This window comes from Trachurus trachurus (genome assembly GCF_905171665.1).
Source record: "Trachurus trachurus genome assembly, chromosome: 13".
Lineage (NCBI taxonomy): Eukaryota > Metazoa > Chordata > Actinopteri > Carangiformes > Carangidae > Trachurus > Trachurus trachurus.
In genome coordinates, this window is record NC_139892.1 from 8,182,057 (window position 1) to 8,200,901 (window position 18,845).

General features: G+C 43.7%; 1 protein-coding gene across 3 annotated transcripts in view; it reads left to right on the forward strand.

Annotated features, from left to right (window-relative positions):
• The window catches only part of myo18ab (myosin XVIIIA b), a 156,078-nt gene that overhangs the window by 130,051 nt on the left and 7,182 nt on the right, over positions 1 to 18,845 (forward strand). For all 3 annotated transcript variants that reach the window (XM_083984950.1, XM_083984949.1, XM_083984951.1), the window contains 6 exons: positions 1,696 to 1,812; positions 3,399 to 3,482; positions 6,301 to 6,438; positions 8,107 to 8,292; positions 9,700 to 9,839; positions 11,322 to 11,366. In XM_083984950.1, the coding sequence (XP_083841076.1) occupies positions 1,696 to 1,812; positions 3,399 to 3,482; positions 6,301 to 6,438; positions 8,107 to 8,292; positions 9,700 to 9,839; positions 11,322 to 11,366 (710 nt within the window). The remainder of the gene's footprint in view (positions 1 to 1,695; positions 1,813 to 3,398; positions 3,483 to 6,300; positions 6,439 to 8,106; positions 8,293 to 9,699; positions 9,840 to 11,321; positions 11,367 to 18,845) is intronic.

Consider the following 18,845-nt stretch of genomic DNA (forward strand, 5'->3'; position numbering starts at 1 on the left):
TCAACACACTGTGAGAACACCTCGTCCTCGTCCAGTTTCTACATCATGAAGAACTCACAGAGGGAAGAAACTCCATAAAACCAGTGATCCGAGGTGAATTTTTCGGGGATGAGACGAATGGGTCGGCAGTCGTTTGTTCAGAGAGAAGGAGGAACGACCTCTGCAGCCGAGCGCATGCACAACAATGAGGATTTTTATTTATTTCATTTTATGTTATTTTATGTTTTTATTGGACGCGTCACCGGCCACACGGACAAAGATAAAACCATGCAGACGCCATTCCTTTCAGACGGCCCTTCATCTCCCATCATGCTCCTGGCATAATTGCAGTGTTTTGAGAAAATGGTCGCGCGTGTTTTTTTTCTAACGCTTCATTTTCGACAGAGGAGAAAAAAGAAGCCGAGGGCCGACCCACGTAATTGGGCCTGCGATCACACTGACAGCCCATTGTTAACATGTTCAGTGACAGTTTGGAGCTTTTTTTTTGTTTTATTTCTTTTGGGGGTTTTTTTCTCCAAAGTGTCCATCAGCATATTTTCCCAGCATGCCGAGCTGCAGCTGCTCTCAGAGCTTTTCATAAGGTGGATGTCAAAAACCATGTGAATGAATCTGCCCCAGATTAATCGTAGATATTTTTAGGTACACCTTGACGCGTCTGGGCTGAAGCTGCTCTTTATTATAATAAAATAATATAATAATATTATTAATGATAATAAGAAGAAGAAGAACAAGAATGAACCCCAGTAAGAACGTGTCCCAGCCTCGGTCTGACTCTGTGTCTGTCTCTTAATAAGACGGACGCCACAGCGTCGCTCCGACTCCTCTTATCTGCTCGCTGTGTGCAAATTGATTCATTAGCCTTTTCACATTAGTCACCAGTTATTAATCCGCAGCAGCAGCAGCGGCCTCGGCCTCCTCCCCTCTCTGGCTTTTGTATATTTATCCCGGTCATTACAGAGCGCTGAAGGTGAAGGTGCGAGGCGGCCGCCGCTGTTTTAGCTTTGAGCCGCTAATGAGACGTCCTGGTTGTTACAAGGGACACTCGTCCATGGAGACGATGCAGACACACAGAGGAGAAGGACATGAATACAACTCAGTCCAGTTGTGATGAAACAGTTTGGATGTGAAAGCAATCAGAGCTCTGTTGTGTTGTGTTTGTTGTTGAGCTGCTCTGGATGCCAGCGCTAGGCGATGACGTCGTTGCACCTGCGGGCGTGTTGTAGTTCAACTCGGTGGGGCGTTACCGTGGCAGCCGCATCCGTGAAAATGTGACATCTGGAAAGTGTTTGACGATAATATGCGATGTGAGATAATGTGACATTAAACATTTAGTAGCTATATGAGTTCATGAGCTCCTGCCACAACACATCATTTATTTATGTGTGTTTATATTTAACTGTCTTAACATAGAGTTTATTATTATTTTATAAGGCCGCTGATTAATGGACAGTTACTGACGGACAAACAGTCGGTTTGGAAACAAAGAGCTGGACACATATTACATATTTGTTTCTCTACGGTAAATATACCTGTATGATAATGCTAATGAGGATATAGTCACCTGACAAGGCAGAGTTTAACAATACAACAGTGAATTTAGAATAAAATGATAACAATAAATCAATAAAATGAATAAAAAGTGTAAAAATCAACATGAAATGACGGTGTGTGTGTGTGTGTGTTTGTGTGGTCCAGCTGGAGGAGCAGCTGAGTCGTCTGCAGAGGGAGAAGAACGACCTCCAGTCCAGGATGGAGGAGGACCAGGAGGACCTGAACGAGCTGATGAAGAAGCACAAGGCGGCCGTCGCTCAGGTCGGTGTCACACGTCGTCGGCTGTTTGTCTGTGGGTGGGAGGGGGCGTGGCCTGTCTGTCCGCCACATCAAACTCTCCTTGGGCTTGTAGGTGTCTGTAACAGATGTGATTTTGTACATTTACCAGAAACAGCAGCTCAAGTGTAGAGGAAGGAAACAGAGGGTGTTCGAAATGCTACATACTACGTACTACATACTGCATGCTACACGCTAGGGCTGTCCCGATTAATCGACCTAATCGATTACTTCAATGACGTAAATATGTTGACATGTAGCCTACAACACACTGTCGGGCTGTGAACACGTGGCGTACCACAGCAGCACCACGGCGATGAACGAGCACCTGAAGCAGCAATATTGTCACACACACACACACAGAGAAAGGCGCATGCATGACAGCAGTGCGCGGTAAAAGCGAAACTCATACGGGTCTGACGAGTCTGAACCACAGAATCCTGGGTTTGAATCCAGCTCACAGCCCTTTGCTGCATCTAACCTCCACCTCTCATCACAATAAATAAAAATATAAAAAGTCTGAAAATATATCTATGTAAAAAAACTGAGAAACAATATAATATTCAGGAAAAAAAACATAATATAGATAAAACTGAATTAATATGTGTGTGTGGTGGTCAGAGGACGATGCGCTGAAGAAAACTCACTATGTGCCGACTCGAGTCTCCGTTGCTGTGGCTACTAGGCAATAATGTAGAGCTGTCGTTAGGCAATTTGACTGACACGTCTTCATTAGGTGTCCTTTAATCCTTTTTTGTTTTGTGTTCTTTGTTTGTTTTTACGGACACACCCTGCAGCCAATCAGAATTGATGGTATAAGAGAAAAAGACTGCACTAGTTAATTATTACAATGATAATTAACGAGTATTAAGATAAAGAGTTAAAGCTGTGAAGTGGCTCTTTTGGATCCTTCATGGTCCAACTGATTAATTAAAACCTGATTATTAATTAACTACATACATATATACCCGCCCCTCCCTCCCCCTGCTGATCCTCCATGTTTCATTTATCACATCATCACATTAGGTCAAATTACCCAGAGTTCATCTGTGCGAGGTGAAACTCCCCCCGGAGCAACGCTTCACATCAAACTGCTTTAACACCACCCGTCTCCACCAATTTAGTTTTTTTTTTTTTTTCAGAGGTGGTGGTATTTGGCGATATTTCCTCTCCTCCCCCCTCCATGTGTATTAATGTATCTGTTGGTGCCGCTGAGCAGCAGCAAAGTGGGTGTGAGAGTGGAGTAAAAGGCGGCAGAGTGAAGCTGAGTGATCGGCCTCCGTCCGTAAATTGAGGCGACTGAACTCGTCTCCGCTTTAATCCCACACAGGTCGCGTTAAAACCAGATTCATCTGATTCGCTCTGAGCCGACCAATCAGTGTCTGCGACGTTTGAACGGCCTCAGATTTGGTTTTGAAGAGTTTTTTTGGTTTTTTTTTATCCCGATGCAGCGTCACAGGGAGGAAATCTGTCTTTAACATCCGTTTACACCATCATGTCGTTCACTGACTCTGGTTTTTCTCTCTTCTCTTTTTTCCCCTCCTCCTCCTCTGTTTGTCTGTCGGCTGCAGTCGGCCCAGAACTTGGCCCAGATCAGTGACCTGCAAGCGCAGCTGGAGGAGGCCCTCAAGGAGAAGCAGGAGGTCCAGGAGAAGGTAGGTGCCGCTTTTCTGTTTTTAGCACAGACACAGACGACGTCAGTTCACACAGGAGCCTCAGCCGCCAATCAGAGAACAGTGGGTTTTTTTTTATATATATATTTTATTTATAGGTTTTTCATTACATAGACAGGCCAACAGGTTCCACATAGCACAGCAAGAGAAGAATCAAAAATTAAACAAAGGTTCAAAACATAACAAAGGAGATTTGCTAAGATGAAAGCAAATGATAAAAATGTTAAAAAGTACAGACACAAAAAAGCCTGCTCCAATGCAATACATACAAACTCAATTGACATTATAAGCAATAATATAAATATCAAAAACAACAGGTTACATTGACAGAGATGGATAAAAACAATGCAAACTGTTTGGTTATTCTTGGCAGATCCAATAAGAAAGGTTTGATTATAGATTAAAATGTGACATAGAGACGACGACGACACAGTGAAATGATGGTTCACAGTTTGTTTTATAAATAAAGTTGTTGACAGGTGTGACAAACAAGCGTAGAACAAAATGTCCATCTCTAAATAACCAAAGGATAATCAAGGCTCTGCATTAGGGCACAATGTCGAATTATGTTAACATGCAAAAAAAGAAACAAGAAAATCAACAATTAATTTAAAGGTTGACTATGTAGAAATACAAGAACAACAACAGAAAAAGAATTCCAGCAGTCGATTGCCAGACCGTTGCTAGGTAAAACGGGCCGTTGCTAGGGACTCCGCTCTGATCAGAGGACAGCAGAGGAGGAGAGCTAAGCAGGATATTTACCTTATGTTTCATTTTTACCGTCATTAACAGCATAATAAATGACTTGTAGCTTGTTACAGGGAGAGTGGAGGCTCTCTGCCTTCCACACCGCTGCTGCTCAGAGCCTCCGCTGTCACTGCTCTCCTCAAGTTGGAAAAAAAAAAAAAAAGGAGCTCCGTGGCACCGAAAGTCCGCGACGATAAACGTGTTTATGACAGATAAGACTACACAAATACACCCATCCTAACAAGTATATGATAATCCATTGATCCACCGATTGATTATTAAAAAGGCTTGGTTGGAAACAAACGCATAGGACCGGGAGGAGGCAGGAAAACAGCTGAGAACTGAGCCACATGTCGGCTACAGGCAGGTACGAATGTAAACAGAACGTTGACAGATAGTCAGTTGTCGAGCCCGTCAAAAAAATTAAAAATAATAATTCAGACTAAAAAAATTTTTTTTGTGGAAAAGCAATACTTTCATTCTGTACCCCTCTAAAGGCCCCATGGATGTATTATTTTTGAAAAAATATAGCTTTTAATAAATATTCTACATATTCAACCTTTAATTAATTAAAAATATTTCAGCGCTTTGAAGCGACTGAAGCTGAGACGGGCGTTTACGTGTTTTTTTTGCTCTATAATTAGCTGGGTTGCTGTTTCCTGTAGAGTGCGGGCGATGAGCTGTAGAAGTGTGACGGCCCTGTGACAGTTTTTGAGGAGTTTGTAGAGGTTTTTTTTATTTTTTTTCCCAGAGCCGCTGGAGGATCTGATTTACAAAGCCTGTTCCTTCTGCCTCGGCCTCGGCCTCTTGACAAATACAGCCCTTGATGTAATTGATGTGTCACTCAAGCAAAAAGACTGGCGCCGGCAATATGTGACAAAAGATGGCCGACGTGGCTCTCTCCCCGCGTCAGGCGAGCAATAAAGCTGAACATGCTAGTGCTGTCATCCCTGTAATAACTGCTGCTGCTGCTGCTGCTGCTGCTGCAGGGACGTTCCTCTGCATCCGACACAGCTGAACCTGACAAAACCACACTCAGCCAAGAGAGGAGGAGGGGGATTAGAGCAGATCGACCCCCTCCTCTCTCTCCAGGGGGCCACAATGTCTGACTCTGACCCTCTCTATTTGATATTTTTGATTCTCTGATATCAATAAGAGGATGTCTTTGTGGTTTTTTAAGATCATTTTAAAAAAAGAGTCCAGGTGGTGAGGGGGCGGGGCTTTGTTGTGACATCACCAAGTGACAGGAAGTCCTGACGGCTGGTTTTAAGGCTCAGTTTCTGAATACAGGCTGTGTGCATTTCTCTGTGGACTGAGGCTTTGATACTTTCACAGTATTAATATAGAACCTAGAGCTGCTTTATAATCACACTACACATGGACATCTACCTTTATACTGTATGGAGCTTTAACACAAACATCTACCTTTATACTGTATGGAGCTTTAACACAAACATCTACCTTTATACTGTATGGAGCTTTAACACAAACATCTACCTTTATACTGTATGGAGCTTTAATACAAACATCTACCTTTATACTGTATGGAGCTTTAACACAAATATCTACCTTTATACCGTATGGAGCTTTAACACAAACATCTACCTTTATTTTGAAGGAGCTTTAATACAAACATCTACCTTTACAGTGAATAAAGCTTTTTAAGTTTAACAGTTGCTTTGCAGAAATAAAAAGGACAAAGATCATCAGAACCTGCAGCTGTTTAGAGTTTGGCGTCGTCTGCATATAAATAATAATTTCAAACTCAGGAATTACATAAAAATAAGTAACAAGCAAAAGAGAACAAGTAAGGTGCAAATAGATTCCCTATAATAGATGACTGAACACAACATCTACTTAAAATTCAAGGTCCAGGGTAGATCCCCAAAGGTTTAGAGAGAGATAAAAAAAAAAAAAAAATGAACATATAGAAATAATACTGTTGCATTTAGCTGTAGATGTTATTCCAGCCAATGAGTGACGCTTATATTGTATTGTATTGTATACTATTAATATTAATGTATGTGTGTGTGTGTGTGTGTGTGTTTGTTAGATGCAAGCCCTCCAGAGCCAGCTGGAGTTCCAGGAGCAGTCGATGGTGGAGAAGTCGCTGGTCGGCCGCCAGGAGGCCAAGATCCGCGAGATGGAGACCAAGCTGGAGTTCGAGAAGACGCAGGTCAAACGCCTGGAGGTGAGAGCTGGAGACGGGGGGAGGAGGAGGGGGGAGGAGGAGGGGGGGTGAAGGTGGGCGTCACGAGGAACACGCAAACAAAAAAACCTCTTCATCTGAAAACGTGTTGTCGCTGCTGTCGCTTCACAATAACAGTCATTACTCTGTCATGTCCACATCTTACTCTCAGATTTTGCCTGAAACAAAAAAAAGAAGAAAAGAAAAAAGCTCACATGAACAATAAAGGCTCCCCGGGGAGCGGCGGAGATCCACTCCCACTCCCCCCAAGCTGCTGAAATGACCCTGAGTCGTAATTACTCTGCAGACTGAGCTCGGCAGCGAGGAGTTCACTTCCTCCAGTTTCAAAACAGAAATATATTTATTTATTATTAGATGTATTTTTCAAATGTAGCAGGATTTTGTAGCTTGTGGTGAAATGTGCAGAGTTTGGGAAACACACACACACACACACACACACACACACACACACACTCAGAGGGTTAGCTTCCCTCTGCCTTTTTTATTGCTTCTCTCCAGCATTAAAACCGCAGTGAGTGAATATTTCAGGTTGCCTGAGTAGTACAAGTCATCAAAGCTGAAGGTAGCAGCGCTCAATCAATACAGATGTGAAGAGGAAGAGGAGGAGGAGGAAGAGGAGGATGAGGAGGAAGAGGAGGAGGCCGAGCACAACACCCACTCACTGTGAGATGTGGACTGGGTGGCTAATGCAGCAGCTAACGCACCGACTCCATGAAGACTCGCTGCAGATTTCAAAGCCTCACGATTAAACTCCTGCTCCTGTGCATCATTGATACCAATCAGCTCATCAATAGTTCACTTTAACTGTGTTTAAATGCGCAACATTTCTTAATCAGATTAAAAATTTGAGGGATGAGAAAATCTGAATCCTCTGTTCATATGGGCACAAAATCAAATAATCTGATCATGATGAATGTAATTCAGAACAGCAGCATTTCAACATGCGCAGCGTCGTCTAATTTCCCTAAAGCAACAGCAGAAGAAGTTGTGCTATAAACAAACCAACAAATGCAGAAGTGGCTCAATTTTTCCCATCCATGATTTTTCCCTGCCCATTATTGACCATTTAACCGTTGATAGATAACAATAACTTTGACCGATTAATACTATTGGTTAATTTTTTTGATTTGCTCCTCATGTCGTCAACTCATGCGACTTCCACTCCTGCCTTCAGTCATATTTCGCAGCAAAAGGTTACACTGGAGGACTGACAGTATGTGTCAGTGACGGACGTCTGCATGTTCGTCACTTGTAATCAAACGTATCCCCTCTGTCTTCATTGTAGAATCTCAGTCTCTCCAGATGTAAAGTGTTTGACAATTCTCCCAACCATAAATTATAAGTACAGTAGGCACAGAGTCCGTTTTCCACACTCGTAAAATCAGCTTTTTAGCAATCACCATCCCAAAATGCTGCTCTTCTTTAAAATGTATTAACAGAAGAAAGGACACTTGTGGCCCCTAGAATGGCAACCAGAGGGTTGGGTGCCAGATTCTTACAAAAAGAGCCTTAGAAAAACAATGAAAAATAAATTTCCAAAGTAAATGAAGTTTATTACATGTAAATATAGCTTTTGTCCTCTGCCTGTTGTGTTTGTGTCCACACACACACTGGACCCACAAAGTGCTCAGTGTTCCTCTTCCTCTGCAGAGCCTGGTCGCTCGCCTGAAGGAGAACGTGGAGAAGCTGATGGAGGAGCGCGACCAGCGCAGCAGCAGCGAGAACCGAGAGAAGGAGCAGAACAAACGACTGCAGAGGCAGATCCGCGACGTCAAGGAGGAGATGGGAGAGCTGGCCAAGAAGGAGGGGGAGGCCAGCCGCAAGAAACACGAGCTGGTAACCGCCGGACATCCAATAATAAGACCACTGAAACCATGTTTCTATCCGCACGTTTTTATTCACATTGAGCAAAATCGAAGTAAAAATCCCTTATGGAAACAGTGAAATTCGATTAAATACATGATCATTGGGTTTTCTCTTGATCGATACACAGTTTGCGATCATGTTTTATGTCAATCCCGCTACGTATTCCAGACACGGTGGGAGTAAACAAAGAAAGATGCAGGTGTACAGGCGACAGACTGGCTCAATGATTTAGTAAAAAAATGAATGAAACACCTTAAAGGGATACGTCAACATTTTTTTTTCGTGTCTTGCCTCACTCCCGAGTCCATGACCAGCAGATAGACACCATCCTTTCGACTGTGCATGCAGTAACAAGGGAGATACGGGCAGAGCTAGTGCACCGCTAATTAGCTTAGCTCAAACAATGGAAGTGTATAGGTAGTGTTAGCCTGCCTCCTACCCGAGCTGAAATCAGCAGTCAGAAGCTGATTTCATTTTAGCTCTAAACTCTGTAAATATATCACTTTATCGACAGTTCAAACATGTTTAGGTGAGAAAGTAGCCGTTAAGATCAGCAGTGTGTCGTTAATTTGTCTAAATACCAGCTGTTTACAATTTTGTTCGGACAAATTCGGCGCTACTCAAGCTAGCCGTTGTGACCAACGCACTTCCGGTTACTTTCACAAAATAAAACACCTGTTGCCCTTTACATACAGAAAACCATGACGATAGAATTTGTGCTTTTACTTTCAAACAGGAAGCTAACCTACCCTCGATGTAGCTAGCTTGAACCAAAATAAACCGTCTTTGCTTGAACCCTCCGTTTTGACCGATCTCGTCCCGTTACCGGCATTTGACCGCTCAAGATGCCTTACCGGAGAGTTTTGTCAGCTCTGAGACGAAGATCGGCCCGCCGGTTTCCGTTTAGAGTTGCTGAAGAGTTTCTCTGATGACTTTAGGTGAAGGCAGGCTAACACTACCTATACACTTCCAGCGTTTGAGCTAAGCTAATTACGGGCGATACGGCTCTATCTCCCTTGTTACTGCACGCACAGTCGAAAGGATGGTGTCTATCTGCTGGTCATGGACTCGGGAGTGAGACAAGACACGAAAAAAAAAGTGTTGGCGTGTCCCTTTAAATTGCCACGCCAACACACCAATATGTTTGCAAAACAGCACATGACTTCATTATGCATGGCTTTTTATTTGATTTAAAGGTCTTCGATGGAAACGCACTTGAACCGGCGTTATTCGCATTTATATTTTTATCGATCTTCAGATAATTCGATCGACAAGTGGATGGAAACATGGTTTGAGAATGAACAGTTAGTGATGAAACCCGAACCTCTGGACCTCTGTGAACCTTCTGTTTCTCTCTCTCTCTCGTCTCACTAACAGGAGATGGACATCGAGAGCCTGGAGGCCGCCAACCAGAGCCTGCAGGCCGACCTCAAACTGGCCTTCAAGAGGATCGGAGACCTGCAGGCCGCCATCGAGGACGAGATGGAGAGCGACGACAACGAGGATCTCATCAACAGGTACGAAACAGATGTTGATATTATCTCCTCCAGAGTATTTATAACTCTAACTTCCCTGGAGCTTCAGAGTCAGACCAGATCTCTCGGTCTCGGTTGTCGCTGTTGTTGTAAATTGATCTCCAGGTGCTACCAGACTGTTACTCTGACCTCATATTATCATCCACAGCTTCTCATAGGATCAACGACGAACTCGTGGTTTCGTCCAAACCTTTATTATTATTATTATTTTCAGCTCATGGTTTGAATAAGTTGTTTCACTTTGTTTTTGTGCTTGGTTCAGTTCCTTCAGTCTGTTAAACGTAAACAGAGCTGAGTTGTATTTAATGTTTTTGTTGCTGCTCTTCGATTCCTCCTCGGCATCAAACCTAATTCTTCCGTTACAGGTTACAGAGGTTTTACAGTTTCATCACGTGTTTGTCAGTCTGTCTTTGTGTCTGTGTAAAAGCTCACAACAACAGTCAGACACACTGAGGTTCAAGTTCACCAGGGACCAGAACCTGGTCCACAAAGCCCAGCTAGAGCCCAGAGGAGCTTTGTGCTTCTCAGTTTGAGTCAAAACCAGTGAAGAATCAATGCAGGTTAATTAGTTTAGTAGAGTTACAGATGTGTCAGTTGACCTGAGTTGCTACAAATCCAGTTAGATACTCGTTTACTTCTCTTGTTGCACCTTTAAAGGTCCCATGTCGCCTGAAGTGAGACAGATGAAGTGTAGTGTGATTATAAAGCAGCTCTAGCTTCTATATTAATACTGTGAAAGTATCAAAGCCTCAGTCCACAGAGAAATGCACACAGCCTGTATTCAGAAACTGAGCCTTGAAACCAGCCGTCAGGACTTCCTGTCACTTTGTGATGTCACAACAGAGTTAGCCACCAAGCCCCGCCCACCACACCACCTGCATGTTTTTTTTGCTTTTTTTTTTGGTTCTTAAAACCACAAGTACGTCTTCTTATTGATATGATATATAAAAGAATACAACTGTGAACCATAACGGTCATCAGATGAAGCCCCGCCTCCTGCAGAAGGAGTTTATTCCAGCTAACGTCTGGTTTAACCGAACGACTCGGTCTCAGCGTGTTATTCACACACAGCTCCAGGCTCCTTGTATGAAAACAATCAGTCAGCGTGATGGACGCTGAGCTGCACTCAGAAACAATCCAGAGAGAGAGAGAGAGAGAGGGAGCTCAGCAGCAGTAAACAGCTCTGAGTCACGGCCGTCTTCTGTATTCAGGCTGCGACACGAGGACGAGGCGGCCTGCTGAGTCAAAACATGAGGCATCCGCTCAGCAGACGAGCGGCGGCGGCCATAATTATTCCGATATTTTTAAGCAGCTTTCATGTTTTTTATTTTCTTATTTTTCACTTGATTCTTATTTTCTTTTGTGTTTGTCTTTTGCTTTTGTTTTTTTCTTATCTTGTTTGTTTTTCTCTCCACCCGTCGTCATCATCATCAACACCAACACCATCATCATCACCACAACCAGTTTGCAAGACATGGTGACAAAGTATCAGAAAAGGAAGAACAGAACGTGAGGAACTTGAACCACTGGTTTTATTCGATTGCTTTTATTTATTTATTCATTTATTTCCGGTGCTGTTTTTCACCACTGGAGATGATGCAGCGTTCTCACAGTCTTTGAACATTTAGTGGAGAAAAGAAAAACCCCAGAGTTTTTTCCTTCTTCTTTTCTCAGGGTTTAGTTTCAGTCCAGTTAGTCCATCACTTCTGGCTGTCACACTGTAGAGAAGAGCTCACATTTTAAAGGAAAGGAAAAAAAAAAAAAGAAAAAGAGAAAAAAAAATCCCTCTGACGTGCAGGAACAGAAAAGATATTTGAGATGCTTCTTGCATTTTGAGCCAATTCTTGTTGTTTGGGGGGATTTTTCTTTTTTTTTCACAATTCCTGTGATAATTCTCGACTATTGTCGGGGCCTTCAGCGTCTTTAAGAGTGATGGCTCCGCTCCAGATCCGCACATGTTCAAGCAATTCAGAACAGGAGGAGGAGGAGGAGGAGGAGGAGGAGGAGGAGGAGGAGGAGGAGGAGGTACAGTAAATCCAAGAGGGATTTGCAGTGTGAAGACTGGAGGATAATGCATCATCAACAGTGCTGAGATTCAATCATAACCCCGGTGTACTCGGCTCCTCGCTGCATGCCCTCACATGCTGAGATGCATGAATGCCACTGACGATATGTTACTTGAGCCCCAGCATGACACCACCACCACCTCCCCCCTGCTCAGTTGTTACCCCCCCCACCCCCCACCCCGTATGGTTAACCACTCACATCCGCCTCTCGTGTCTCCGAGGAGCTTCGACCAGCTGTGTTTACCTCCTGGTCTCCGTCTGAGGCCGCCGTGTCGGACGCCGGCCTTGTCGTGTTTGAACAGCGGTCGACCCTCTGGCCCCTCGGGGGGGGTTGGACTCTTAATTTTTCATGGGCTCCTCGATGTGACCGACGTGACCGACGTGGCCGACGTGCGGTGACTTCCCTCCTGCCCGAAGAGGAGGAGGAGGAGGAGGAGGAGGAGGAGGGAGCTGTTCCACATCAATCTTTGACTCACACTTCCTTAATAATGCAGAAACTCAGATGTCTGACAAAGAGGCGAGGAGCTCACAGGAGACCGAGGTTAAAGCTCCGGCTCCGCTCTCTCTCTTGTCAGCGTTTGGTTTTCTGACGGTGACGGTCATGAGCCGTTAGCACGGTCGCATTTGGATAAAAACGCTGATGTCGTGTGATCCCACTCTAAAGATTCAAACACTCAGATTGAGATCCAGAGAGGTGTAGTAGATCTAATGCTGAAGAAGTTTGAATTATATAGTTTTTGCTGCAACACTGGAGGTTTCCTGCCCTGCAGCTTAATGGAAGATAAAACATTGTTAGCATTAGCTCGTAGCCTTAAACGCTCTAGAGGCTGTCACAGTTCTTACAAATCTATGATGTCACAGCAGGTTGAACTCGCTAATCTGAGGTGAAAGGAAAATTATTAATTGTATATTTATTTTTACATGTGACTAATTATTATTAATATGGATGAATAAATAGAAATTGATGTAGTCGAGGGGGAAATCCACTGGTTTGTTTAAGTAGTCGACTTTATATGATGTAATCAATGTGTCTAGAAAAGCTGCAAATCCACAGAGTAACATGTGAACAGAAGAACATCCGTTTCCATCGGTGTCACAAGCTAAACACAAAATATGCGACATAAATACAAACATTTCCGAAATTAAAAAATACTGCTGTCTGCTAAACCTGTGACTTCTGCCATCATCAAAGTTGTGAGCCATGTGATCAAGTTTTTGCGCTAGTAGCAGCAGCTAGCGTGGTGGTGTAGCTTATAATCCACAGAGTAGTCATAGTCATAGCAGTAGGTTCGTTACCTTTAATCGTCGGTGCAAGCTATTTTTAGAATGGCGGAGCAGAGCCGCAAGCGGCTCAGAGCTACGCTACGGAGGCTAATGGGATTTCTCCAGATCCAAATACACAATCCAACAACTCCAAAACGCTCTGGTGGACAAGTTGTGACCTGCACATTCACCACGCTATGAGATAATAACAGAACGTTACGGGACAGAGTCGTTTTCGAGGCAAATTCATGCAAAACCGCTGATGCGCGTTGCCTTCAGGGGCAGTTTTTCAGCAAGCAGTCTCTGCGTTCGGCTCTAAAACAACTCTGTCTGGTAACGTTGTGTTATAATCTCATAGCGTGGTGAATGTGCAGGTCACAACTTGTCCACCAGAGCGTTTTGGAGTTGTTGAATAGTGTATTTGATGAGTTTGATGAGAGAAACCAAGAAATCCCATGAGCCTCCGTAGCGTAGCTCTGAGCAGCTCACGGCTCTGCTCCGCCGTTCTAAAAATATCTTACACCGACAATTAAAGGTAACGAACCTACTGCTATGACTATAGGGATTATGGCAATGGGCCAATTTGCCAAAATGTTGAACTATCCCTTTAAGCCTATGGTGCATGTTCTACTATTATAACCAGAACTTACTCCGTTTTTGACCGATTTTCAAACGGTTTGGTTTGTTATGAACAGCAGAAATGCAGTTATGATACTGCATACTGAAAATCACGAATACTTAAATTATGTACTTTTCTTTGAGTCAGTTTATAGTAACATTATGCAAATAGTGTTACACAGTACGTCACACAGTCCCAGAACCAGAATCTGTGAACCCAGGCCACAACGTCTCTCTTTCCCGTCACCGTGGTCACGTTCTCCTGATGCTCCTGGAAAGGCTGCGTATGTCGGCCTGAGGGACGTCACCGGGTCGATGCGCCGGCCTCGTGTACCGGAGACGTAAACAGCGGCGTCTATAAGACCCAGGGACACGGAGGAGCAAAGCCGAGTAGCACGCAGCAGGACGATCCATAGAGCTAATGATGAATGTAATAGTGTGTAACAGAGATCTACAACCAATGGCGGCAGAATGTCACAGACAATTAATGTCTCCTCAGCGCCGTGTTTGTTTGGCTCCCCGAGGCCTTCAGCAGGGCTTAACTAATGGTATAGAGGCCAGGGACATAAATTGTAGATGACACCCTGTATGAGGACTTACATACAACACGCCACTGTGGCTCTGCCTGTAGACAGGAGAGGTCCCTGAATGCATCGTGGACCTGAACACAGAGGAGAGTCATGGAGAATAGGAAAATAAAAAGTGAGAGCAATGTTTTTTATCATGAGGGATCATTGTTTATTGTAGTTCATAGAATTCATTAAAGTGATAGTTCACCCAAAATTCAGATTTCACTCATTTTCGATTCACCCTCATGTCGACTAAGGGTTGGGAGAAGTTTCAGAGTCCTCCGTGCCTTTTTGAAGTTGCAGCGGGGCTCCGTGCAGAACTGCATGTCCATATGACGGTAACAAACAGGGCTCACTTTTCTTCGTCCAAAAAGACACACCAAAAAACATCCAAATACCTCCATAGTGCTCGTCTGTAATGTCCCTCTTGTATTGAAACCCCAACATGAGAAATTGTTCCGAAAAAAATTAAATAAGTCTATGTTTTAAGCTTGTTTGTAGCGGAAGCTCCCAGTGTCTCAGTCTCAAATCTCGCGCAATTTGCACTGACACCGGGAGAGCAGTGAACTGAGGAGCTTCCGCTACAAACAAGCTTAAAATATAGACTTATTTAATTTTTTTTGGAACAATTTCTCATGTCGGAGCTTCAATACAAGACCTTCATATGGACATGCAGTGCTGCGCAGACCCCGCTGTAACTTCAAAAAGGCACGGATGAGTCTGAAACTTCTCCCAACCCTCGAGTCGACATGAGGGTGAGTAGAAAATGAGTGAAATTTGAATTTTGGGTGAACTATCCCTTTAAGATCGTATAGGAAGAAAATTTCTGACGTTGGCGCCCCCCAATGGTAGCCTGAAGAAAGACGCTGTAGCAGTTTTTTAATTGTTTTTAATTTTTATTCGACAATCTGTCGCCCCGTAATGGAGGGAGGATGTAACGTCCCTGTGAGCTGTTAGGGCTCAGCTTTTTATCGTAAAAGACTCGTTAACAAACTTCAGATCACATATGAAGAGAAGAAGCTGTTTTCATCCACATTTTTAGTTTCTGGGATCGAAATGAGTCAAATATTATAAAAATAAATATTGTAAAAAAAAATAAGTTTTCTTGATCACATCTTTGCAAAACCAACACAAAACGGCACCATCGTAAAACCTTGACATGTTACAGGAACAGGGGCTGAAATTATATTTTATTTCCACAGATCTGTCTCAGTAAAAAAGATGCTGCGATGTTCTGTTAAAGTTAAAAAAAATTATAGAAAACTCTTTTAATTTCATTGTCTCAATTCTTCTCAAGGTAGAGTAATCAAAGTCAAGCTGTAGTTGAATAATTTTAGTGAATACAGCAGTATTACTGCACTACATGCTGTTTGTCATGATAACATATTCCAATATTAATTTACTGCTGTTTAGAAACTTACACCTGAAACCTAAAAAACAATCATATAATAATTCACCTAAACAGACTGTATGGAAACTAGGAGCTTATGGAGACGTGTCTGGATCCGAGTTTCCTGCCTCTGGACCTTTGCAGACCTCCACCTCCTCCACCTCCTCCTCCTCCTTCGTTTTCTTGTTGCGATGTTTGCTCGGTCTTTTCTGACGAGTCTGCAGCGGCGGGGAGAGACGACGGCACTCGGCTGCTCTGTCATCACAACAGTGGGCAGCGGCAAATCCCCAGATTGTCTTAATAGTTGAGGCATGTGCTGCAAAGTTAATTAGAGCTTAAGAGCCCGGCGCTTCAGCCCCTCTAGTGTGTGGTGTCTGTGAACGCAGCCCCGGCTTTGCCACCCAAGGTTATTGTATTATTGAAGCCCAGAGGCTTTTTTTTGCATCCGGATTTCGCTGGACAAGTCGTCGTGCGGATCCCTCACTTTTAAAAATCCGCAGAGCCTTTGTCTCCGACTGCTAATGATTTTAATTATAGGTGGTGCAGGGCCGATCGCAGCAGCGCTCTGTTCTTTGTGAAACAGATGGAGATGAAAACAGAGATGGCGAGCCGCCCCTCTGATGTCTCTGTAGGACTATTAAGCTGTAACAACTTAATTTCACAGCGCCGGGCTCTGACGGCACTTAATGAGTGTTGTGCTCTTTTCATCCGTGTCAAATTTTATGACAAGCCCTCTATTTTACTCTGTGGCTCGCAGTGGTTTGTGAACGTGTAATGATAATTGAGAGGAAAAACAGAGCAGTGCCCAGCTGTGTACCAAATCATTCTGTCAAGAACTGAAATTATGAGAGTGTATGCATATGAATGTGACTGTGTGTGTGTGTGGAGGCCTGATGATCATGGTGAAATTTTCTGCCACTCCACCGTGCACTTAAAGGAAAGTGCAGCTGTGCAGCCTCGGTTTTTTGTTGGTTTTTTTAAGCACAGGTGTGTGTTGTTTTCATTGTTTACAGAAAAATCAACATTTTCTGACATAAATGTTCAGCCTGATGAATGTTCAGTCTAATCTTCATCAGGTTTACCGTCTGCAGGAAGCTTACACTGATGCACAGAGAGAAAAAGATGTGAAATAAACTACAAGTACGTGACAGGATGAAGGAGAAACACAGTTACAAGACAATAAACCACAGAAAAAACACCCATGTCATTTCTAAGATAAAACCACAACATTTTATGATTTGAAATCGCAACATTTAACCCTCCTGTTGTCCTCCTGGGTCAAGGACGGAAGGACGAAAGAAGGAAGGAAAAATGAAAGAAAGATAGATGGAGGGAGGGAACAGATTGGGTCAAAAAGGAAGGAAGAAGTAAGGACAAAGGGAAGGAAGGACGGAAGGGGAAAAGGATTGTGGAAAGAAGGAAGGGAAAAGGAAAGAAAGAAAGAAAGAAAGATGAAGGGAGGGAACAGATCAGGTCAATTGGGTCAAAAAGGAACGAAGAATTAAGGACGAAGGAAGGAAGGAAAAGGGAAGGGAAAAAGGAAGGAAGGAAAGAAAAATGGAGGGAGGGAACAGATTGAGTCAAGGAAGGAAGCAGAAAAGAAAGGAGGAAGGAAAGAAGGAAGCGGAAAGGGATTGTGGAAAGAAGGAAGGAAGAAAGGATGGAAAGAGGGAAGGCTGGAGAAAGGGAACAGATTAGGTCAATTTGACCGAGGACAACAGGAGGGTTAATTGTTCTTCATCATTGCATTGCAAGCATTGCGTTGTGGGTAATGTAGGCAACTTGAGAGTTCAGCCTCAGATCCAGGCGTGTTGTGCCGTCCTCCTTCCAGTTCATCACGTTTCACCCAGTTCCCTGTGGAGACACTGAGGCTGAGATGACGATGATGATGCAGGAGGCGAAGCCGAAGATGAAGTTTCTCACATGAGTCAGTCAGAGACGGCGGGGGAAACAACAGCTCTCAGCCGAGGCGCTTTGATGCCGGTGCTGAGTCAATAACTTGACGATCGGCCCGTTTGCAGAGATCTGAGACGCGCTACAGAGTCTCAGTACACGCTGTTCGAAATTCTGTACATGACAGAAACATCTGGAAACCCTTCACTTCCTCTCGCACAAAGACGGGAGTCAGATGTTCTGCACATCCACGTGGGAATAAAACGCGCTTATCACTCCGTAGAAAACACAGCTCCGAATTCAGACACTCCACAACGGTTTCCCTTTCACTTTGGGTAAATCAGAGTTTGGAGAAGAATTTAAGAGCTGTGGGTTTCTACTGGACGGAGTAGGTCCAAATGTTAGATATCAAGTGGCCAAAAATGACGGAATTTAAAGGGATAGTTCACCCAAAATTAAAATTTCACTCATTTTCTACTCACCCTCATGTCGACTCAGGGTTGGGAGAAGTTTCAGAGTCCTCCGTGGCTTCTCTGAGTTACAGCGGGGCTCCGTGCAGCACTGCATGTCCATAAGACGGTAGCGAACGGGGCTCACATTTCTTGGTCCGAAAAGACACACCATAAACCATCCAAATACCTCCACACAGCTTGTCTGTAATGTCCCTCTTGTATTGCAGCCCCAACATGAGAAATTGTTCCGAAAAAAAGTTACATAAGTCTATATTTTAAGCTTGTTTGTAGCGGAAGCTCCCAGTGACTCAGTCTTCGAGCGAGATTTGCACCGACACCGGCAGAGCAGTGAACTGAGACACTGGGAGCTTCCGCTACAAACAAGCTTAAAATATATACTTATTTAACTTTTTTTCGGAACAATTTCTCATGTCCGGGCTTCAATACAAGAGGGACATTACAGACAAGCTGTGTGGAGGTATTTGGATGGTTTTTGGTGTGTCTTTTTGGACGAAGAAAAGTGAGCTCCGTTTGCGACCGTCATATGGACATGCAGTGCTGCACGGAGCCCCGCTGTAACTCAGAGAAGGCACGGAGGACTCTGAAACTTCTCCCAGCCCTTAGTCGACATGAGGGTGAGTAGAAAATGGGTGAAATTTCAATTTTGGGTGAACTATCCCTTTAAATAACAAATAGCTGCAACAACAATTATATCTGAAGTAGCGTGTGAAGAGTTA